Raw genomic sequence first — 23,762 nt, 5'->3', positions numbered from 1 at the left:
GCATGGGACTGTGTTTTCACTCCACTACTACAATAGAAAAGATTTCTTTATCAGACTCAGAGTAATTTACATCAGAGCAAATAGGCTTAAGATCGTATTACATTGGGTTATATTTTATTTACTTAAGGGCTGAGGAATACACAGCTTTGTAGTGTTGCTGGACTGCAACTCCCATGGTCCCCTACCACTGGAGGTGCTGGCTAGGACTGGTGGAAGTTGTTATGAAACCATGGAATCTGTAGAGTTAGAAGGGGTACAAGGGTCATCTAGTCCAACCCCTTGCCATGCAGAAATACACAACTAAAGCACTCCGGAAAGATGCCCATCCAACTGCTGTTTAAAGACTTCCATCGAAGGAGAGTTCATCACCCTCTGAGGCAGTCTATTCTACTCTCAAACCACTTCATATTGAAGGTAAAGCAAATTTGTTTTCTGCAGCTCTCCTCTAGAGAATAGGACCCAGAGCAATGGGTTCAAACTATGGGAAACAAGATTCCACCTAAACATTAGGCAGAACTTCTTGACTATAAGAGCTTTTTGACAGTGGAACACACTCCCTTGGAGGCTGGTGGAGTCTCCTTTTTTGGAGGTTTTTAAACAGATTGGATTCCTGCATGGCTGGGGGTTGGACTTGGTGGCCCTTGGAGTCTCTTCCAACTCTATGATTCTAACTGTTACTGTCAGAAGTCTTCTAAAGTTTATATGGAATCTCTGCTCTTGTAATTTGAATCAAACACTGGTCCAACATTGTTTGGAAGGCCACTCATTCCCCAATTGTACTTCAATATATCACCCTACCCCAGATCTTAAAATGTGAATCTTGTTTTTAGAATCTGATTTTAATCTCTCAGCTGTAAGCAGTCTTAAGTGCCGCTTTACATTTAATGCCATTAATCAGTATAAAATGATAATAATTAAGGAATGCCCAAAAATTAACTGAAACCACATTTCTAAAGTTCCCAAAGAAGCAGTCTCCCTCTTACATTCAATAAGTTATCTACTGATGAGGATTTGATATGTTTGGGATAAATTCGTACATCCTACAGAGAGCGGCTAACTTGTCAAATGCTCCTTTTCTCTTGTTTAAAAATGAGTGGGCATGCATGATTCCAAGCAGTCAGCACTATATGCCAAACATTAGTTTCGCATTTGCTGCCTGACTTTTTAAAAATGGTAAAAGGACAGAAGCCAAACAAAGGCAACATTCTGCTACTGAAAAAGGGAGAGGAAGGAAAAGTAGGAGGAAGAGTAGGCAGGAGTTCTGACTCATCTGAAAGAAATTTGGGTATACAAGGAATAATGCGGGTGCAAACAGAATCTGCTTTCTTTGAAGGCAAGCATGTATAGTGGGTACAATAGGAAGTGATCTCTGCAGGACAGGGATGGGCAACCTTTGACTGTCCATATGTTGTTGGGCTCCTTCTTTTCTCATCATCCTTCAACATCGGCAATACTGGCTGATGGAGTTTCAGTCCAGCAACTTTAGGAAGAACACAAGTTTCCACTCTGTCCTTGCAGTAGCATAATATATTGAATGTGTGTGTGTACATGATTGAAGTCGCCTGTCAATTTATGGTGACCCCATGAATTTCCTAGGGTTTTCTCAGGGAAAGAATATTCATAGATGGTTTTTCAAGATCCTTCCTCTGAAATGTAGCCTATCTGGTATTCATTGGTGGTCTCCCATCCAATCACTAACCAAGGCTGACACTGCTTAGCCTCCAAAATCAGGCTAGATCTGGTGCCTTATCCAGTACCACGATTGAAGTGCCCCTTATTCCTCTGTATAGTACCTCTGCATAGATTTGGCTAGGGATCATGTCAACTATAGCTTTACGTACCAGGTTGGGGCAGTGCCATATAGAATTATGTTATCCTAAAGCCCACCCTGTCTATGTAGAATAGTGTTTTCAACAATATGAGTTTATAGCTATTTTTTTTAACAAACATGTTCTTACTTGATTTTTCAGTGGATTCATATTGTTTGATTGTTGTTCTTTCAACTGCGTTTTTTATTATTGTTTATTATTCTTATTCTTATCTGTTTGTTCCGTGTTTTTTGAAAGGCAGGATGTAGGGAAATTACCTAACGATGGAGAATATGCTATGCATTGAGAAGAATGCAAAGCCTGGAAAGTTTGGGTTTTGGGGATATAACTTCCTAAAGGCCCGGGCCATGCCATCACTGGGCATCCCTGTGAATAAGTCGAAGGCTTTCATGGCCGGCATCCATAGTTTTTTGTGGGTTTTTCGGGCTATGTGGCCATGTTCTAGAAGAGTTTATTCCAGCCACAGATGCCGTCAAAAAGTCAGGAATAAACTCTTCTAGAACATGGTCACATAGCCTGAAAAACCCACAAAAAAACTATGACTGGGTGATGTTGGGAGCTGCAGTCTAAAAAAGTAACATTTTAAAGCTCAGGGAGTACATGGATTCAATCCTTGTCATCTCAGTTTGAAAGCAGATATATTTTTGGAAAGACTTCTGTCCATAATTTTGGATTCCCAGCTAGAATACAGCGACCTCCAACCTGTATAGGGCTTTATAGGTCATAACCAGCATTTTTAATTGAAAATGGACCAGTAGTCAGTGAGGTTGTTGCAGCAAATATTATATGTTCCTTATGACAAGCTCCATTCAGCAGTCTGGCTGCAACATTTTGGAGCTACTGAAGTTTCGAAGAGAGCCAGCGTGGTGCAGTGGTTTGAGCATTGGACTACGACTCTGGAGATCAGAGTTTCATCTCCACTCAACCTTGGAAACCCACTGGGTGACCTTAGGTGACTCACACCCTCTCAGCCCCAGGAAACCCTGTGATAGGTTCACATTTGGGTCGCAAGAAGTTGGAAGCTGTTTGAAGCAGTCTCCAAAGGCCTTCCATACATGTCACAGCTGGCGATCAGTGCCTTCTATGTCAATGAATATGCACTGAGAGAATCATAGAATTGGAAGAGACCACAAGACCCATCCAGTCCAACCCCCTGCCATGCATGATCAAAGCACCCCAACAGATGGCTGGCCAGCCTCTGTTTAAAAACCTCCAAAGAAAGTGACTACCCCACACTTTGACGGAGTGTGTTCCACTATTGAACAGATCTTACTGTCAAGACTAAAGTTTAAGTGGACTCTCATGTCCTGTAGCTTGAATCCATTGCTCCAGGTTGCATTTTCTGGAGCATCAGAAAACAAGCTCGCTCCATTCTCAATACACCCCTTCAAATATTTCAACAGGGCTATCGTATCACCTCTTAACCATCTCTTCTCCTGGCTTAACTTACCCAGCTCCCTAAGTCTTTCCTCATAAGGCATGGTTTCCAGACCCTTAACCATTTTATTGGTCCTCCTCTGGACACGCTCCAGCTTGTCAACATCCTTTTTTAGTTGTGGTGCCCAGAACTGGACAAAATATTCCAGGTGAGGCCAGACCAAAGCAGAATAGAGTGGCCTATTACTTCCCTTAATCTATACGTCTGTTATCTGTCCAAGATGTTGAACCTCTATTGGGAACAGAAGAAACCCTAGAGTGGAAACTGCTAGCTGCCACCACATGCCTGTTTGCATAGATAGGACTTTCATATTGCTCCCACAGTGCTTTTCAGTAGAGTCACATTTCTTTCTTTTGGCTGTGAGTCATTGAATGCTAATTAATTAAAAGTTGCTCCATTAAAACTAATACGTCCTTATTGCTGGGCTCCCTGCTCCTTCTCTAGAAGGACAATGTAATAATCTTGGTGCTTTTCTTACTGGGAATTTGGATATGCTACTGATCTGATGCCTGGAGAAGATAATGTTTTGAAGGTGCGATCCTCCAGTTTCTATAAACACTTTTATCCAAAAATGTGTACACAATATGCATTAAACCTGCCATTTATATAAATTCTCCTCTGGCACATGCCTTGTGAAAGAATCTAGTCCGCCTCTGTACCAAAAGGCTTCATTTAGAGTCAAAGCCCTTGTAGACGAAGGAAATGCCCTCATTTTTAAATTGAAAAATGTGCAAGTACCAGCACCGCTATTATGTTCCCAATTGTCAACTCTGAAAAGCCAGGGCTATCGACAGCCAGAAAGCAGGAATAGTAATTATGTCAAGAGATCTCTTTTCAAATGTCAAAATATTTAGCATCCCCAGTTAATATGAATCAACCCAAATTGCTTGGTGAAGAGCTTTCTCCTCTCTGCCTCTACGGTCTCATTTATCCCTACAAAACGCAGGTCGAGTCTCCCTTATCTGAAATGCTTGGGATCTGAAGTGTTTTGGATTTTAAAGTTTTTCAGATTTTGGAATATTTGCAATATCTTGGAGATGAGACCTATGTCTAAACATGACATTCATTTATGTTTCATATACACCTTTTATGTGGAAAGCCAGCATGGTGTAGTGGTTTGAGCGTTTGGCTATGACTCTGGAGAGCAAGGTTTGAATTCTTGTGTAGCCACAAAAACTCACTGGGTGGCCTTGGGAAAGTCACACTCTCTCAGCAACAGATGATGGGTGGAGAAACTTGCCAAGAAAACCCTGTGACAGGTTTGCCTTGGAGTCACTATAAGTCAGAAATGACTTGAAAGCAAGACCTTGGGCAAGTCACACTCTCTCAACCTTAGAGAACTGCCATGACAAACCCTCTCTGAAGAAGCTTACCAAGAAAACCCTGTGATAGTCACCATAAGTCAGAAATGACTTGAAGGCAAACATCACCACCATACACCTTATACACATAGCATGAAAGTAATTTTATACATAATATTTTTAATAATTTTGTGTATGAAACAAAAACATTGTCTCCAGTGAACCATCAGAAAGTGAAGGTGTCACTCTCTCAGCCACCCAGGTGGACAATTTTGGAATACGTTGGATATTATAATTCTGGATAAGGGAGACCCAACCTGTATAAATGCCTAAGGATGATGACAATGATGACGATGATGACAATATTTATATCCCCCTTCTCCCCCTTAAAATTGGACTCAAAACAACTTACAGTTTAAAAGCACAATACATTGGGCTCTTGGTACCACTATGGTTTGGTCCCAGGACCCCTGTGGATACCAAGATGCATGATTGCTCAAGTCCCATTAAATACAATGGCATAGTCAAATGGTAAAATATCAAATGGCAACTCACATGGCCTCATATCATATGGCAAGATCAAGGTTTGCTTGTTGGAATTTATATATTTTTTGGAATATTTTGCATCCATGGATGCTTGAATCCATGGATTAAAAAAATATCCTTGGCTATGCAGGGCTGAGTGTGCCATTAAAAACATACAAAACAATGGATGATTGATGGAATGTTTGGCTGACGATGATGATAAGCGTATTCCCATAAGTATTGGGCCTGATGCTCAGTCCTGCAGGAAAGTCTCTTCTTCTCCTTGGAGAGCCAGGGCCTTTCCTTCCTCCCCTCCTGCTTCTCCAAAGTGTACATTATTGACGATCCGGGGAAGGAAGGTGCCCAGTGCCCTCCTTTTCAGCTGATCGTAATCGGAGCCTTTTCCGTTACATGAAGCTCTTTTCACAAAAGAGGCTACAGAGTGTAATTTCACCAGCTTGGTGGAGGAAGGTACCATTGTGGCTTTCTCTACTGTGTGTCAGTCTCTCTGTTGAGGGGGTGCTCCTAAGTGTTGGGCCTGATCCTTTTCCAACCCAAGCCAAACCCCTTTGGAAGGCCAGTGGGCTGGGGCACTGCTGTGCGCTTTTACGCACTGAGGCTGGGCTTCCTTGGATTGCTTGGCAGGCGAGATGCTCATTCACCCAAATTCCTGCCTGGGCCTCCCCCTCCCAGCCTCCTTCCTTTGGTACAGTCTGGGTTCCTTGTAAAATGCTTTATGTTAATGGCAGTGACATCATCACTACCAAATACACAGCAAAGGAAGGGGGGGGAGGCAGGACTGATGCTGCTCCAGAGCAGCCTGAAAGGTCTGAGGTGTGTGAGAGGTACTGGAGGCTTTGAAAAAGAAAGGAAAGAAAGAAGGAAAGGAAGGAAGAGAGAGAAAGAGTCCTGAACTCCTTGCTTCTGCTGCTGCTTCTGCGTTGCTTTTTGATTCTGCGAAGCCCATGCTGGTTTTCTTGATTCTTTTGTAAAAAAGTGAAAAATTGCACCATTCAGTTAAGCCGGGCAGCCAAAGTCCACATGAAGCCTTCAAGATTGCATTAGGCAGTTGCCATTGGTTTGTAAGTTGGCAAACTGGATCTCGTACCATCTGGGTTGCTGGCTCATTCTTTTCTTTTTCTTTCCCCTCGGTCGACTCTGATCTTCCCACAAGGATCCTTCATTTTTGTCATTTCTTTTTCTCCAAGGAGGGGTGCCACAGAGGAAATTGAATCTGGCGGTGGAGCAACCCGTGGGGTCTTTTTAAAACAACAATACTGTACACATAAATATATCATTTTTATTTTTAATTTAAGAGCCCCACCATTGGTTTGTATGCAGGGATTTAGCCTAACACCTCATCCCTCCTAAATGGAATTACAAAACTCCGCTGTTATGCCTGGCTCCTTGTCCCCTGGTTATACTTCTTCGGTGCCATACAATTATAATCAATTAGAAGGAAGGTTCAAGCAGTTGCAAGGTAAGCCAGACCATTTATGTTTATTTTTAACAGGAGGGGGGTGTTGCTATGAGATCAGGCTCACAAACACCATGGGTTGCCTGTGAGGTCCATTGATGTGGGAGCCCTGGTGCTCCAGAAAAGCAATTGGGCTTCCACAGGGAGAGATCCATTATGTTCTCTAGGTCTGAGGTAGAGGTTTTGCCTTGGTTTGGGGCACTGTAACCTTGTGGAGGTGAGAAAGGTCTCTCTCCTCTGGGACCCTGCCCTTTAGAACAATAGGACAAGGAAATGGAGGTGGGGGGAGAGAAGGGAGTGGTCTTTTTGTCTGAAAACCCCTCCAGCGATTTGTAGTCTTCAGGTGCTGAACAGCAGATTTCCTTCTGATCCCTTCAAAGCACCCCTATACTGTACATCCACATATTTTAAAACAGTATCTCCCCTCCCAAATCAAATAGATCCCTAGTGTAGATCTCTAAGCCATCTAGAAGACATCTCTCACCTAGTTGGGTCAATTCCAGTCCTTGCATTCCATTGATCACGGCTTTTATTTTTGGGAATTGTAATAGGGTGGCAACTGGGCTTTCTCAATGATTGTTACTAAGGTTTGGGGCCAGCGTTGCTTTCTCTCCCTCCCCCCCCCCTTCATTCAGGTGGGAAAGGAGGACACAAAGAAATTTTCTTGTTCTAGGGCCATGGCCAAAATGATGGATCCAGACTGTTCTCCGTAATTTTTGAACCATTTTCCAATCGTATTGTAAAGCAAAGATCTTGGTGCTTATTTTATATGTGGTGACCTCTGACCTGAATGAATCAAAAGTGCTAGCTGGAATCTTCATGAAGGATTTTGTGTCAATACAAATAAAAGGGAACTCATCATATATGTACATGTTTCTGGAATTGCATATCTACACAAAGCAGTCAAAAGTTCAAACCACAATATATTGTGTGTGTGTGTGTGTGTGTGTGTGTGTGTGTAAAATTTTTACTCTCCACTGTTCCTCCAATATGGCACTGTGGTTCCTGTCAGAAATGCAATAGGAACCAAAAGAATGTCATATTTTGGTTTGGTCACCTTCCAAGTGTACCATTTTATGATTTTGTATTGGCTTTTCTCTCATTTCATTTTCTTCATTCTTTTTTTTTCCCTTGATCTTTCTGGAAAGGCACACAGGAATGATCGCACATGAGATACAAATAGATAAAATTGTCCAAAAAAATGAAACTACAGCTAAATGAACTGGACAGTAGCTTGAGCCAGATCTAGGGAATTTAGGTATTAATTCTGGGCAAAAGAAAATAATACGTGAAGTACAAGTAAGGGCCTGAAAATGTTGCATTATGAATTGCTCCAATTCGGGGTTCAGGTTAGCCAGCCATAGCCTTTGTGGGGGGGGGGGGTCTGCCATTCAACTCCCCTCTTCCCTTTTATTGTTGTTGTTGTCCTCTTCTCTCCTGTTTCCCCCCTCCTTTCTTCCATTATAAGGCCTTTGGCAATGCTCAGCTTTGGGGGGAGATGTCACCCACATTTTTATCCCTATAAAAATGTTCTGCAAACCTTAATTTCCCCACCACCACCACCAGTCTCCTGAGCCTTCTTTTTGTATGTAGTGTTTTGCATGTAGTATTTTGACCTCGTAAGGACCCACACTTAGAAGAAAATATTTTCACCTCCCCTACTAAGGATTAGATACAGCCTTCAAAGATACGGGCCAGAATTATTATTAATTTATTATGATAATTATTATTATTAAACTTTATTTCTAAAGCGCTGTAATTATTCATTGAGAGAATTCATTGAGTTACTAAGGTTTGGGGTATACCCCCCACCCAATGGTAGTCCGATATATGGGCAGATCGGATGATATCGAGACTGCATGCACGTAATCCCTCAACATCTTCCCTAACCTGCAGAACAGTGTAAGATGTACTTAACCAGGGTGTAAATACAGGTGGTGGAGTGGGGGGGGGGGTTATAAGAACATTGCTTCCCAAATAAGAATTTTGTCCCCAATGAAATTTTCTTTCAGCCCCAATGTCACTGAATCACACCCTCCAATAGAAAAATTGTCCCTTTTCTCTCACAAAGGATCAATGAAGAATGTGTATACTTGGTCCAGAGGAAGGTGACCAAAATGGTAGGAAGTCTGGAAGCCATGCTCTGTGAGCAGCAGCTTTGAGAGCTGGGTATGTTTAGCCGGAGAAGTGAAGGCTAAGAGGCGCTGAAATATTTGAAAGGGTGTCATATTAATAATCTTTAAATATTTGAAAGGGTGTAATATTAATAAATAAATAAATTTATTTTCCTCTTTTTGTAAAAACAATCAAAGTGGCTTACAACATATTCACGTTAGCGCAAGCTTGTTTTCTGTTGCACCAGAGACTAGCAATGGATTCAAGCTCCAGGAAAAGAGATTCAACCTAAACATTAGGAAGAACTTTCTGATGGTAAGAGTGAAGTGTGGTGGAGTTTTCTTTGGAGGTTTTAAAGAAGTGGCTGGATGGCCATCTATTGGGAGTTCTTTGATTGTGTCTTCCTGCATGGCAGGGACTTGGTGGCCCTTGTGGCCTCTTCTGACCCTGTACATTTCCAGCAGCCATAAGAACGATGGCTAGCCATCTCCAGTGGCTATAAGAACAGGAGGGAATATAAAACTGGGTGTGGGTAAAGAGTGGAATGGAGTGTCACGGAAAAGGGCATGATCAGCACAGTAGAATAGTCTGCACTGCATTTTCTTGGTGCACAGCAATAAAAATCCTTGAATACTGACTCATGAGGAAAAGCATACCTGCAAGGGTGTAGCTGCCAGGTGGGATGAAAGAAGGGCATTGCCCTCCAAATAAGAATTCTGTCTCCAATGAAGTTTTCTTTCATTGCCCAAATTTCTAACATTACCGGAACTTTCAACATCAGTTGAGCATTGACAAATATAGTGTAGGCAGCCAAAGGAAAAGGGCAGGCAAGGTTGTGTGTCTATGCCTTCAAGTCACCATTTGACTTGTGGTGACCCCATGGATTTCAAAGTGTTTTCTTAGGGAAAGAATACTCAGAGGTGGTTTTGCCAGTTCCTTCCTCTGAAACATGACCTACAGCACCTGGTATTGGTTGGCAGTCTTCCATCCAAATATTAACCAGAGTTGACTGTGCTTAGTTTCAAAGATCAGACAGGAATGGTGCCTTTGGAGTATTTAGGCCCATGGGGAGGCAAAGTTACTAAGGGAATATGAGCACAGCAAACGTAGGTATTTCTGATTATGAGTGTCTCAATCTCTGCAATGCTAGAAATTTGGCAATTGAGGGGAAATTTCATAGCGGGGGGGGGGGGAGAATTCTTGTGTTGTGCACAACATCTTTGTTCTGGTGCCACAACAAACTGCAATTCCCAGAATTCCAGAGCTTTGAGCCATGGCAGTTAAAGTGGTGTCAAACCAGATTATCTCAGCAGTGTGGATGCAGCCCCAAGTTTGAAAAATGGGTTTTCATTTGTGATTGGGAGAGTGGTCAAAACCATAAGGCTGAAACCTCTTGATGAGTATCCATGAAGAGGTTTTAGGTTCTTTCTGGTCCTGGCAGGGCTTCTAAGTAGCTGCAGAAAGAACACAGAGATGTTAAGGCTTAAAGAAGGTGTGAGAATAAATTTTCCAGGCTTTAGTAGGAAATCAGTCCCTTTCCCCACTAACGCTAGACAGAGCTCACAAAAATCAGATTCAACACTTCACAAGTTTTACTGATAGGGGAATTGATCTGTGGCCCATATTAAAAACAGCCATGTTGACTGCCTGGGGTTTGAAATTGTATTTTCCATGAACCTACTGAATATAGTAATAAAATAAAATAAAATAAATGCCCACATCCGTAGTGTTGCTGGCCTTACAAAGATTGCTGGGTGTAATTTAATCTGGAAAAGCAAAGGAATTCGAAGGAAGATGAGGAGGGGCTGTCTCAGTAGCCTGTCCATCACAAAGGCCCTTTTCTTCAAAACACAGGAAAGGATGGTGGATTTAAGCAAAATGCTGCTGAAAGCTATTATTTGGGGTGGGATTTAAGTACTGTACAGGAAATCTTTTAAAGAGTCTACAAAATACCACTTAGAATAAACTCACAAAGCTGGCATCTGTGGAGCCTCCCTAGATCTTCAAATGTCCCTTTGTTTGAGATTTATTTATCTTGATTTATTGCTCAAGATGGGAGACACTTCCTTATCCATTTTCTGAATCTATGGGAAAAGGGATAATTATTTTGCAGCTTAAAATATAGTAATCTGGCTTAGCCCACCAGGTTATTCATTCATGAATAAGGTGGCATTTGAATATAGATAATAATTGTACTGTAGTTTTAGAGCTCTGTGTATCAGACCATATTGTTTTTGTTTTAAAGTGTTTACATGTTTATTACACTAATATCTCTGTGCTTCCTATTTACGCTCTTCCAAGGAACCCAAGGGTGATGTGCATGGTTTATCTCTTATATGTTAATGCTCACAACAACAACCCTGTAAAGGCGGGGTTCGATCCATGACCCTGTGAGTTTGATTCATGACTCTCTGGTGGATCAGGTAGAGGTTTTCTCACTCATCATTCTTAACAGTGATCAAGTTGACTTTAACTTATGGTGACCCAATGTATGATAGACCTCCACGTCATCCTATCAGCCTTGCTCAGGTTTTGCAGACTCGGGGCTATTGCTTCTTTGTGTCTATTCACCTTTAATGTGGTCTTCCTCTCTTCCTACTTCCTTCTACCCAGGTATGTGTCTTCAGGTCGCCTGTCAACTTATGGTGACTCCATGAATTTCATAGAGTTTTCTTAGGCAAGGAATAATAATAATAGTAGTAGTAGTAGTAGTAGTAGTAATAGGATTTATTTATATACCGCCCAATCACTGGAAATCCGAGCGGTTTACAACATAGGGGATAACAGAAGGTTCCCTGCCCTCAGGCTTACAATCTAAAAGACACAACACAAAAGGAGAAGGGAAAGGTGAGGGAGGGAGGGGATCAGGTCCAGCATTCTTCTCTCCCTCTGAGACCTGGACCAAGGCAGATGGACCGGAGGGAGGGCTCTTCTTCTTCAGGCTGGCCCTGATGGAGCTGAGCCAGCCTATTCTCTCCCTCACAGGCCAAAAGATGATAGTTATGGAGGGAGGGCTCTCTATCTTCAGTATAAAGAAAATACTCAGAGTTGGGTTTGCCATTTCCTTCCTCTGCAATACAGCCTATAGCACCTTGTGGTCTCCCTTCCAAGGACTAACCAGGACTGTCCCTGCTTAGCTTCCAAGGTCAGATGGGATCTGGTGCTTTTAGAATATTTAGGCATTATGCTTTCCACCTTACCAAGCATTGTTATTTTTTCTAATTAATCTTATCTTCTTATGATATGTCTAAAGTATGACAGTCTCAGTTTAATCATGTTGGCTTTTAGGCAGAGTTCAGGCTTGATTTGCTCAAAGACCCATTTATTTATTACATGGACCTAGTCTGACCATGGTATCTATACAACCCTCCTTTAGCATCACATTTCAAATTAGTTGATTTTCTTCCTGCCAGCTTTCTTCACTGACCAGCTTTCACAACCATACATAAAAATTAGATAGGCAATAGCATGGACAATTCTGATATTCATCTATCTATCTATCTATCTATCTATCTATAGATATATGAGAGAATTTTGTCTAGTTCCTTCATACCTGCCCATCCAAGTCTTCTTCTGATTTCTTGACTGCAAGTCTCCATTGTGATTATTGACTGAGCCAAGATATAGGAAATCTTTAACTATTTCAATGCCTTTACTATTTACTTTAAAGTTAATAACCTCTAACTACTACGGATTAAAGACAAAGCTGCTTCTGTTCTGTTCCACTTCCCTGAATTATAAAAGAGCTTTAAATGGCTACCAGGCTACGTCTGCACTGCAGAATTAATGCAGTTTGATACTGCTTTAACTGTTACAGCTCAATGCTCTGGAATTCTTTGATTTGTAGTTTTGTGAGATATTGAGCATTCTCTGACAGAGCGTTTTGGTGCCACACAAACTACAAATCCCAGAATTCTATAGCACTGGGCCATAACAGTTAAAGCAATGTCAAACTGCATCAGTTCTGCCATGTGGCACAGCCCCTGTTAGTTCCCAGTCATCTGCCTGTGGGGCGGAAATTTCAGTGCAAGTCCCTCTAAAATGCAGTCATCCCTTTGTATCCATGGGTTCTTTATCCATGAATTCAGTCATCCACAGCTTGAAAATATTTTTAAAAGTATAAATTATAAATAGCAAACCTTGATTTTGCCATTTTATATAAGGGGGACCATTGTATTAAATGAGACTTGAGCAACCATGGATTTCGGTATGCACCGGCAAGGGGAGGGGGAGTCCTGGAACTAAACTCCAGTGGATAGCAAGGGCCCACTGTACTTTATTTGCAAAACGTAGCCTAGAAACCTAGGAACACAAATAAGAAGTAGTCCAGAACTTCATATTTTCAGTGCTACTGTGGTCTGGCATAAGGAGGGATTGATCCTGTTGTTGTTGTTGTTGTTGTGTGCTTCCAAGTCATTTTTTACTTATGGAAACCCTAAGGCAAACCTATGATAGAGTTTTCTTGGCAGGTTTCTTCAGTGGGAGTTTGTCATCCTCTGAGGCTGAGAGATTGTGACTTGTGCACGGTCACCCAGCAAGTTTTCATGCTTGAGCTAGGAATCCAACCCTGGTCTCCAGAGTCATAGTACAATGCTCAAACCACTACACCATGACTGCATCCAGACAACATGCCTCCTGAGAGTGTAGTCCTGAGCCCACTTCCTTAACACCCCCACCATACATTTTCTGACCCCCAGGAGCTGCATGGAAGCCTCTCAACCTCCCTGGTTGTGCAAATCCACTCTGACTTTGCACAGTAAACCAAGTCAGCTTTCTCTTCAGCCTCTAGTTATGGGTGACCAAATGATAGGTGTTTGTCCTGTCTCTTCTCCTGCAAGGGATCCTTTGAAAGCAGATTCTTTAAAGAGATTGATGGGTTATTCTGTTTCAGGTTTTTTTCCCCCCACAAAGGAAGAAAACAACAACCTTTAAGGACTTTTTGCAATTTGGGAATTAATGCTGTTTAGGAATTCTAAATACCATGACAAAAACCATGTTTATATAGGATGAGACTATGGGGTGTGTGTGTGCCTTAGAGAGCCAGCGTGGCATAGAGGTTTGAATCTTGGACTACGACCCTAGAGACTAAGGTTCAACTCCCAGCTCATCCATGGAAGCCCACTGGGTGACCTTAAGCGGGTCATGCTCTCTCAGCCTAGAGGATGGCAATGGCAAACCCTCCTTTGAAAAAGCTTGCTGAGAAAACCCTGTGATAGGGTTGCAGTAAGTCATAAATGACTTGAAGGCCCACAACATGTGCCTTCCAATTGCCAGTTGACGTATAGCCACCCCATGTATGCTCTAGGGTTTTCTTAGGCAATGGATCATTAGAGGTAGTTTTACCAGTTCTTTCCTTTGAAATATAGCCTATAGCACCTGGTTTTTGTTGGCAATCTCCCATCCAAGTACCATATAAGAGGGCTGACCCTCCTTAGCTCACAAAATCAGATGGGATCTAGTACATTTAGGATATTTAGGCCTGGGGCTATGGTAGTTAAAGTAAAATCATAAGGGTTCTAGATTTGTCGATGGGTTAAGAAGTGACCAGTTTAAAGTTACCCAATACAGTGGAACCTTGGTATCCACTGGGGTTTGATTCCATGACCAAAATTGATGGATGTTCAAGTCACATTAAATGCAATGGTCTCCCTTATATAAAACGGCAAAATCAAGGGTTGCTTTTTTGGAATTTATATTTTTTGGAATATTTTCAATATGTGACACTGACACTATTGTTCCTTCATACATAAGCTTAACATTCTGCTTTTGTAATACTTTCTTCCTCCTTTCTCTCCAGGCCACAGTTTCTGCACACTCCAGATTCTTTAAGTGCAGGAATTCTGGTCCATTCAGTTCATTTGAAGTTACATAGTGCTGAGGAAAGGGGAAAACGTATCAAGTAATTGTAATACAAGTCTTGTGCTGCTAGTTGTTTCCTTAGCAACTCCAGTGCGGAAGAAGGCAGGAGGACCTCAGCTAAAGCAAACAAACTGGCCAGACTTTCCTGTGAATTGAAAATGTCTTCATTTAAAAGAGTAAAAATGTCCAGAGCTTGAAAATGTGTGCCTTTGCTTTTCCATTTTGGACATTGCTTTTGCTTTATATACAGTATGAGGGTTCAGGGCTGCAGTGGGTTCAGGAGTCAATGTTCAATTCAGGAACCAATTTGTAGAGGATCCCTGTACCATTTTTAAAAGCTGAATTGCCACTATCAGGAGCGTCATTGACAAGCAATTCAAACTCTTTTTAAAAAATATATGAGGAGTCTAAAGGGGGCTTAAATACCCTAAAAGCACCAAATCCCTTCTGATCCTGGAAGCTAAGCAATATGTATGTATATTTCAGAGAAAGGCAATGCCAAAACCATCTCTGAATATTCCTTGCCTCATGAAATTGATGAGGTTGCCATAGGCCGACAGGTGACTTGAAGGCACATACACCCTTTTGGAGTCTGAAAGTGTTGCAGTAGTTTATTTATCTATTTATTTCATTTGTATGATGAAAGGAGCCAAGGCAGCTCACAGAAGTAGCTTCAGGGGGCCACGCTCTGACCACATCATATGTAAACAAAGGCGGGTTACAGACAGCCCGTTTGGGGCGGCCTGCACCTGCCCCTTTCCCCGGTGTATCGGGGCCTCAGCTGCCAGACCGGCAGCCTCCGAGGCCCCGATCCGCCGCTTTGCAGGCTGCGGGGAAGCGGCAAAAGGCCGTTTCCCTGTAGCCTGAAAAGGGGTGTCCTTGGGGCTTCAAGCCCCAATGACACCCCGCGGCGGCGGGGAGGAGGAGAAAGGGGCCGCTTGGCCCATTTCTCCCCTGCTTCGCTGGGCGCAGCCGTCTGAAGGCTGCACCCAGCGACGCAAAGCGGCGGCGCAAACCAGGAAGGAGCTCCGAAACAGAGCTCCTTCCTGCTCTGTGCTAAGGGCGCACTAAGCGCCCTGGCACGGAGCGAGGACATCACGTCCGCGCCACCCCGTATAGAGGCAGCACGGTCGTGACGTCCTCATGGCGGCAGCCGTGTGGAATGGCCACCGCCCCTTTGTGCGCACAGAGCGTGCACTAGGGTTAGGGGGGTGCGGAAGCACCGCCCCTTTCTAACCATAGTCTGCCCTCCGCGCGTACTTTCCTGCCCGTTTGTAATGGGCCAATCTTTCCTTTTTAAAAGATACATTTTCAACATTCTTACTATCCTTTGCAACATCAGTGTGCAGCACAATAACCTGAGTTAGGGCACACTTGTTTCCATGAAAACATTAGCTGATCTCCTACAATGGGATTGTATAGGATAAATGTCTGCATGCCGAGTTATGCATTAACTGTACAACACAAATCTTGTGTTGGATGGCAGCATTGTCCTACTCAACCAAGACCCCAAAACAGGCACAGCCATACAACGTCAGAGGATGGCAATGACAAACTCCATCCGAAGAAACTTGCCAAGAAAACCCTGTCATGGATTTGCCTTAAAGTCACCATAAGTCGGAGGTGACTTGGAAGCACACAACAATTGGCTAGTGTCTCATTATATCCTCAAGCCATGTAATAAGGAAGCACATCTAGTGTTCTCACAAAGAATTTGAATGTATTTATTTTTTGCTTTGTTGTGAAACACAATTCTATCCCAAAGTATTCTGTGTTTTGAACAGACCATGGTTATTCCATTGCCTTTCTTCAGGCCAGTGGACTTGTACTCTTCACTGGCCTTGCGCTCTTTGTTTTCTTGATTGCAAAAGGTTCACTTTTTATTTAGCCAATGCCTTCTCTCTACCCTTTTGCAAACCTCTGGTATGTATTTCAGTTCTAAAGCATGTATTGTTTTCTGGGGCTTTCATGGAGAAAAGGATTTGGGTTCTGCCTGAGAAGCCAGTTCCTACAAATCCATCTTCTAGTAAAGAGCAAACACTGATGTGAGTGTGTCAAATCCTTGAGAAGTTCCACACAAACAACTGAACACATCTGGATTACTATTTATGATAACTGAAAATGAACATATACAGTAGCTTGTTTTTTTTTAAAAAGAGAAGAATTTTGCTTTTACAGTGGTCCCGCCACATTTGCTAGGGTTAGAAGTAAAGGAGCCCTGTGAATGTGGAAGAACCACAAATAAAAAACACAATTTTTTTTACCTAAGAGAAAACCTCTCTAGGAATCTCCAGGACCTCGAGTGCAACTCTATGGTCAACATCTGCCCAAAGTTGATTATAGAATCATGCTGGAGGACCTACAAATGCCTAGAGAAGTATTTTCACTAGGAATGCCTAGATTCTCCAGTACAACTCTATGGTCAACTTCTGGCAGAGTTGCGCTGGAGGACCTAGAGATTCCTAAACGGAACATATTAATCAAAACCACAAATAATCAAATCTGCAAAAGTCAAAGCCGCAGATGTGGAGGGCCAACCATATTTGAATCCCATTTTGAGAGCAAAGTAGGATATAAATCCAGTAAATAAATAAATAAAATTGTTGGTGGTGGTGTGTGCCTTTAAGTTGTTTCTGACTTAGGGCGATCCTAAGTCAAACATATCGCAAGGTTTTCTTGTCAAGATTTGTTCAGAAGGAGTTTTGCCTCCTCTGAGAGTGAAAAAATGCAACTTGCCTAAGGTCGCCCAGTGGGTTTCCATGGCCGAGCAGTGATTCGAACCTTGGTCTCCAGAGTCATAGTTCAACACTCAAATCACTACAGCATACTGGCTCTCTTGTATACCAAGGCTTTAGAGGCAGATGAGAACATCAGTGTTGTTGACACGAGGTATTAATATAGTGCTGAGAAATATTTTGAAGAAGTTTCCTGTCTCTCTTCATACAGTGGTGGTGGTTGTGTGCCTTCAAGTCATTTTTGACTTACGGCGCCCCTAAGATGAACCTATCATGGGATTTTCTTGGCAAGATTTGTTCAGAGGGGGTTTGTCATTGCCTTCCCTTGAGGCTGAGAGAGTGTGACTTGCCAAAGGTCACTCAGTGGGTTTCATGACCAAGCTGGAAATTGAACCCTGGTTTCCAGAATCACAGTCCAACAGTATGGCATATTAAATAATTAAATAGGTGTGGTCAGAACTAAACATTTTAACATTAACCCAAATAGATTAATTTTCAGAATTTTTAGCAGAGTTGCTGTTATTTGTGAAACATGTAATTATAGTGTTCCTTTTAAAAGGGTGGATTTCACAGAGTGGAGAACTGGCAACTCTTGTTATAACTTTGAATGATTGGGGTGTGTCTTCTTGGCTTTGCTGAGCAGGTGACAGCTCAGATAGTTGTATCTATGCATGTTTGCTTTTCTGTGGGAAAGATGTATCTGATCCTGACATAAATCCAATCAAGCTGCAGGATTTGTCAGGAACCCTTCACAGTGTCATTAGATAAGAAATCTAGGCCTGAAATTGTGAGGAAGCAAAAAAGGCACATGTTTGGGTGAAAAGTCATGTGTGAGCAAATACTGACAAAATTTGGAGGAATGTTGCAGTCACTCTTAGTGAGTAAACCCAGTTAATTCAGATGAATTTATCTATGTAGCATGGCTGAATTCAGTGTCTGGTTGGTATTATTGCCACTGCAGCAGGCCAAAAGTTTTCTTAAAATATCTGGATGGGGTTTGTTTGGTTTCTTCTTTCTCTTTTGCTGCATATCTGAAGATTTGCCTTCTCTCAGAAATGAATCTTTGTGATTTGTAAAATCATCATCTCTGACTCTTTGCTGGATGCCCCTTTTTTGGGATTTGTTAAGTGCTGGTTGGGAACAGGGTCTATTTTGTGTTGGCTACTCAAGTGTGAAGCATCTTCTTGGGGAGGAACCTGATTTGATTTGGAAATGATCCTTTTAGATTCCAAATCAAAATGTTCTTATTTTTTGGAGCAGAGTAGTGGGCATCTTTAATCAATTTCTGATTTTTAATACATTTTTTCAACCCAGCTACACATCTTGGTTTAGTGGAGATGTGTCACTCTTAGATGCTTCCAAGAATGGCCTCCCTTCCTCCTTCTCTCTCTCTCTCTGTCAACAAAATCGTAGAGTTGGTAGAGACCACCAGGACTCCCTATCATGCAGAAATACACAACTAAAAAAAAAAAAGATGCCCATCCAATCTGTGTTCAAAGACTTCCAAAGATGTCCACCACCTTCTATGACAGTTTATTCCACTGTCAGATAGCTCTTGCAGGGTACAAGTTCTTCCTGATATTTTGATGTAATCTCTTTTTTTGTCACCTGAATCCACTGGTTTCTGTTCTGGTTTCTGGAGCAGCATAAAACAAGCTTCCTCCATCTTCTACGTGACTTTCCCTCAGATACAGAAAGATAGCCATCATATCATCTCTCAGCCTTCTCTCCTCCAGGTTAAACATACCCAACTCCCTATGCAAAGGGACCTTGTAGCACTTTTGAGACTAACTGAAAGGAAGACTTTGGCAGCATCCTTTCTTTCAGTTAGTCTCAAAGATGCTACAAGATTTCTTTGCATACTGATTTTCCAGACTAACACGGCTATGCCTTTGAGTTCCATTTCCCTCAGTCATTCATCCCAAAGCTTGGTTTCCAGACCAAGCTTCCCCAAAGGCTTGATAGTAGAAAGGTAGGGTGTTATTAATCTTTTACAATGAATAAATAAATTGTTGTTGTGTGCCTTTAAATTGTTTCTGACTTATGGCAACCCTATCATGGAGTCTTCTTGGCAATATTTGTTCAGGTTGGGAGAGTGTGACTTGTCCAAGGTCACTCAGAGGGTTTCCATGGCTGAGTGGGCATTCAAAACCAGCTCTCCAGAGTTGTAGTCCAGTTCTAAAACCACTACACTACGCTGGCTCTCTAATAACTGTCCACAACGAATGTTTGGGTGGATGCACCGGGTTCAAAAGGGAAATCTCTACCTCTAGATTTTTGTTGTTGTTTCAGTATTTGCCATCAACTTGATTTTGACTTATGGTGACCCTATGAATGAGAGATATCCAAGAGCCCTGTCATCAACTGCTTACCAAGGTCTTGCAAATCTAGGACCATAGCTTATTTTATTAAGCCAATCCCTCTGTAAGACAGTCTCTCTCTTTTCTTTCTGCCTAAGAAGCATTCTAATTTTCCCCACAGATTCACATAGTATAATGATTTATCCAAACTATGGCAGGCTCAATGTAGTCATCTTGATTTCCTCTGGGGTCTGTTCATTTGTCTTTTACACTGATTTAATTTGAAAACAGCAACACCTCATTCAAAACAGCAGTGCCTTGAACAGGAAAGACTGGAGCTTGGGAAAATTGCCTCAACTACAGTGTCCACATTTCCCCAGCCAGCTTGAGTGGGGAGAAAACAATAGGAAGATGCCTTATACTGGTTAGTATTGTCAACTCTGGGTGCATCTACACTGTTGAAATAATGTTGTGTGACACCACTTTAACTGCCGTGGCTCCATCCTACAGAATCCTGGGATTTGTAGTTTTGTGAGGTACCAGCAAGCTTTGGAAGAAAAGACTAAAGACCTTGTAAAAACCACAGATCTGAGGATTCCATATGATGGAGCTACAGCAGTTAAAGTGGTCTCAAACTGCATTATTTCTGCAGTGTAGATGCACCCTAAGACAGCAGTTCTACAGAGTTTCGGGTTCAAATGTATTTTGCTGTTTATCGTGTTTTATCCTGTAACTGATATTGTTGTAACCCGCCTTGATCTATGGAAAGGTGGACTATAAATAAATATTTTATTTATTTATTATATTATTCTTTCGCAACTGTCAAAACCAGCTGTGAGTATTCCTTTCCTACGAAAATGCTATGAAATTCATAGGGTTGCCACAAGTCAACAGGCAACTTGAAGGCACATACACATACACACCTGCTACTTGAATATTTTTGAAACTGGAAATGTTAGAAATAGAACCTGGGGGTGTTTTGTGTGCAAAGAATCTGCTCTTCTACTGAGCTATGGCTTTTCTGATCTTCCAGTATTTCTTTCTTTCCTCTGTGCCTGTGATACTCAAGTGGCAATGTTAGATTGACTCAGCTACTATTACAAACCTATCAGCAGCAGCAGCAAAAAGAAAAAGGAAAGAGAGAGGGAGAGAAATCCAAGGGCCATCCACACACTATACAGTTATAGCACAATGATTGCAATTTAGCTGCCATGTTTCCATCCTAATGGAATCCTGGGATAGGCAATTTAGGGAGAGGCATTTGTAATTTTTAGCCAGACCACACCAATTTCTCTCCAGATTACAAATCCTTGGATTCCATAGGCTGGAACCATGGCAGTTAAAGTGAAATCATTGTGATATAATTATATAGTGTGAATGGGCCTGTGGTAAAAAGAAGGCTTAGCACACTAGCTGTAGAGTCATAAGAAGGGGCCCTTTCATGATACAACTGTAACACTATGATTCCACTTTAATTGCCATAGCAACATCCTATGGAACCCTGGGACAGCATGGTGTAGTGGTTTGAGCATTGAATAAGGACTCTGGAAACTAGGGTTTGATTCCCAGCTCAGCCACGAAACCCACTAGGCAAGTCACATGCTCTCAGCCACAGGGGAAGGCAATGGCAAACCTTCATTGAAGAAATCATGCCAAGGAAACTCCATGATAGGTTCATCTTAGGGTCCCCATAATTTGGAAATAACTTGAAGGCACACAACAATACATCTAAAAGTCTCCACCACAGAGCACTAGTGCCTTGCCACATCTATTCTGGGGTTTAGTTTGAATTTTTAAAGAGCAATCCAAGGTGCTGCACCTGTTTAGCACCTTGTATAATTCCTTTAAAGTTTAGATAAAAACTACACCTTATTCACTGCCCCACTGAGTTGGAAGCCACCAGTTACTATTGCTGCTAGCTGCATTAAAATGAACTCTATTAAACCAGTTTCAGTGTTTCAATACACAGAAATCAGTTCTTAACAAACACAAACTTTGATAGCAATTGTAATCTAAAAATAAATGAAATATCATCACTGTTTACTCTCTGTGCAGCTCCATATTCCTCTTCCTAGTAGAGATAACATTGCCAAAGAATCATGTGATATTAGAAACAAAGCCAAAGCATAGTTTGATTTAAAAAAAAAAACATCTTTCCAGCTTGCAAGTGTTACTAGCTGGTTTGGCCATTTCCCCCCCTGATGCTGCTGTAAGAATGGTAAAGAAATATACCTCTTTACTAAAGTAGCTTGAATTTCACACTGTTGAATAAACTGTGCAGATTATGTAAAATTCTGTGACTATTTTTGTTCTAAAAAGGACCAGTGTGACATAGTGCCTTGAACGTTAAACTCTTAGAAACCAGGGTTCAGATCCCCTTTGAGCCATTGAAACTCACTGGCTGACTGGGTAAGTCACATTCTCTCAAACTCAGAGGAAGACCATGGGAAACTTCCTCTGAATAAATCTTACCAAATAACTCTAGGGGCAGGTTAATCATACAATCATAGAGCCAGTGTGGTGTAGCAGTTTGGGTGTTGGACTACAACCCTGGTAGTGAGCCTATGGCACACGTGCCCTCTCTGGCACACAAAGCCATTTCTGAGGGCATGCGGGGGAAGAGTAGGAACAGGTGTGCACCTGTTCATCTTCTTCCTCCTAACCTCTCATGCCTTCAGCTGTCTCCAGGGAAGTCTTGCCTCTTGAAAGGCTGAAGTCCCCCCCAGAAGGTGAAAGCCCTGCCCCTGGCACCAGGTAACATCCAGTGTGGGAACACCTTTGAGTTTGGGCACTGGGTCTCTAAAAGGTTCGTCATCACTGGAGTATGACTCTGGAGACTAGGGTTTGATTCCCAGCTTAGCTATGAAAACCACTGGGTGACCATGGACAGGTCACATGCTCTCAGCCTAAGGTAAGGCAATGCCAAACCTCCTCTGTACAAAACTTGCCAAGGAAACTCCTTAGGGTCACCATAAGCTGGAAATGACTTGGAGGCAAACAACAACAAACTATGTTGTCAACTGTCATCTTCTGGCCTGGAAGGACTGAAAAGACAGGCCCAACACCATCGGGCCTGGCCTCGATTAAGAAGCAGAGCCCTCCCTCCAGTCCATCTGCCTTGGTCCAGGCCTCAGAGGGAGAGAAGAACTGCTGGACTTGATCTCCTTCCCCACCACCATTCCCTTCTCCTTTTTTGTCATGTCTTTTTGATTGTAAACTGAGGGCTCCGTATCCTAGTCTCTAGAGCAGCATTAAACAAGCTTCCTCCATCCTCAATATGACTTCTCTTCAAATATTTAAACAGGGCTATCCTATCACCTGTTAACCTTCTCTTCTCCAGGCTAAACATTCCAAGCTCCCTAATCTGTTCCTCATAGAGCATGGCTTCCAGACCTCTTACCATTTTGGTTGCTATAAGACATAATTGACTTGGTAGCACATAACAACAAATTCTTGTTCTGGTACTTCTAACTATAGAAAGAAATTACAGAAAGCACTGAAGCCACTGGATTTTACTCATCCACTCTTCTGTTCTTGGAGACTGTACTAAGCAGTGCAAACAAGTATGGATTCATAAGTGAAAGAGCCTGGGATTTTCTTTTTTAGAAAAGCTGAAAGTTAAGAAGCTTGATTCTGTATTCAGTACAATCCACCCTGCTTTTCCTCTCTTACAGAATGTTGCAAAGGGCATAGATACAACATTGGTCAAATTTCTTTGTGTTCATGTCACTTAAAGGAAGAAGGAACCACTGTGGTCCTCCCAGTGTTTTTTGTGTACATTTTCCATCAGCTTTTAGCCAGCATAGTCAGTGGTGAGAGGTTAAGGAAGTTGCATTTGAAAGATACATGGAAGGACACTGTTACTCACTCCTGGTTTAAGGTGTATGTTGCCGCCTTCTGCTTTGGATTTCAGATTTTATCCATCTGTATCTTAATTCAGTATCTGGATTATTGAAGCAAAGTTCTCAGTGTTGCCTAGAGAGCTGCTTAAGCTAGAATTCTGAATTTTGGCATTGCAAAAAAAGTACAGCTGTGTTTTTGTAACCAGGTCATGACACAGAAGCTGTTGCTCCCACTTCCATCATTCCCAAAGCCTATTCTAGACAACACAGTTGTGCAGGGCTTGTGTTCCATGTCACGATGGGTGTTTTAACCTTGCTTAGGAGAATATATCCCAAAATCT

At 42.1% G+C, this 23,762-nt stretch overlaps 1 protein-coding gene across 2 annotated transcripts in view; it reads left to right on the top strand.

The window, feature by feature from the left end:
* Positions 1 to 23,762, top strand: part of SPTBN1 (spectrin beta, non-erythrocytic 1) — a 200,233-nt gene that overhangs the window by 24,974 nt on the left and 151,497 nt on the right. The window contains exon 1 of one of the 2 annotated variants that reach the window (XM_042445380.1): positions 5,850 to 6,573. The exons of the other annotated variant lie outside the window; for it this stretch is intronic. Coding sequence (XP_042301314.1) covers positions 6,465 to 6,573 — 109 coding nt within the window. The 5' untranslated portion in view covers positions 5,850 to 6,464. Of the gene's footprint in view, positions 1 to 5,849; positions 6,574 to 23,762 lie in introns of those variants that run through there. 2 annotated transcript variants of the gene reach the window in all.

Source organism: Sceloporus undulatus, chromosome 1 (genome assembly GCF_019175285.1).
Source record: "Sceloporus undulatus isolate JIND9_A2432 ecotype Alabama chromosome 1, SceUnd_v1.1, whole genome shotgun sequence".
In the NCBI taxonomy this organism is placed as follows: domain Eukaryota; kingdom Metazoa; phylum Chordata; class Lepidosauria; order Squamata; family Phrynosomatidae; genus Sceloporus; species Sceloporus undulatus.
The sequence above is the reverse complement of the archived record's forward strand: the minus strand, read 5'-3'. Positions and strand labels throughout refer to the sequence as shown.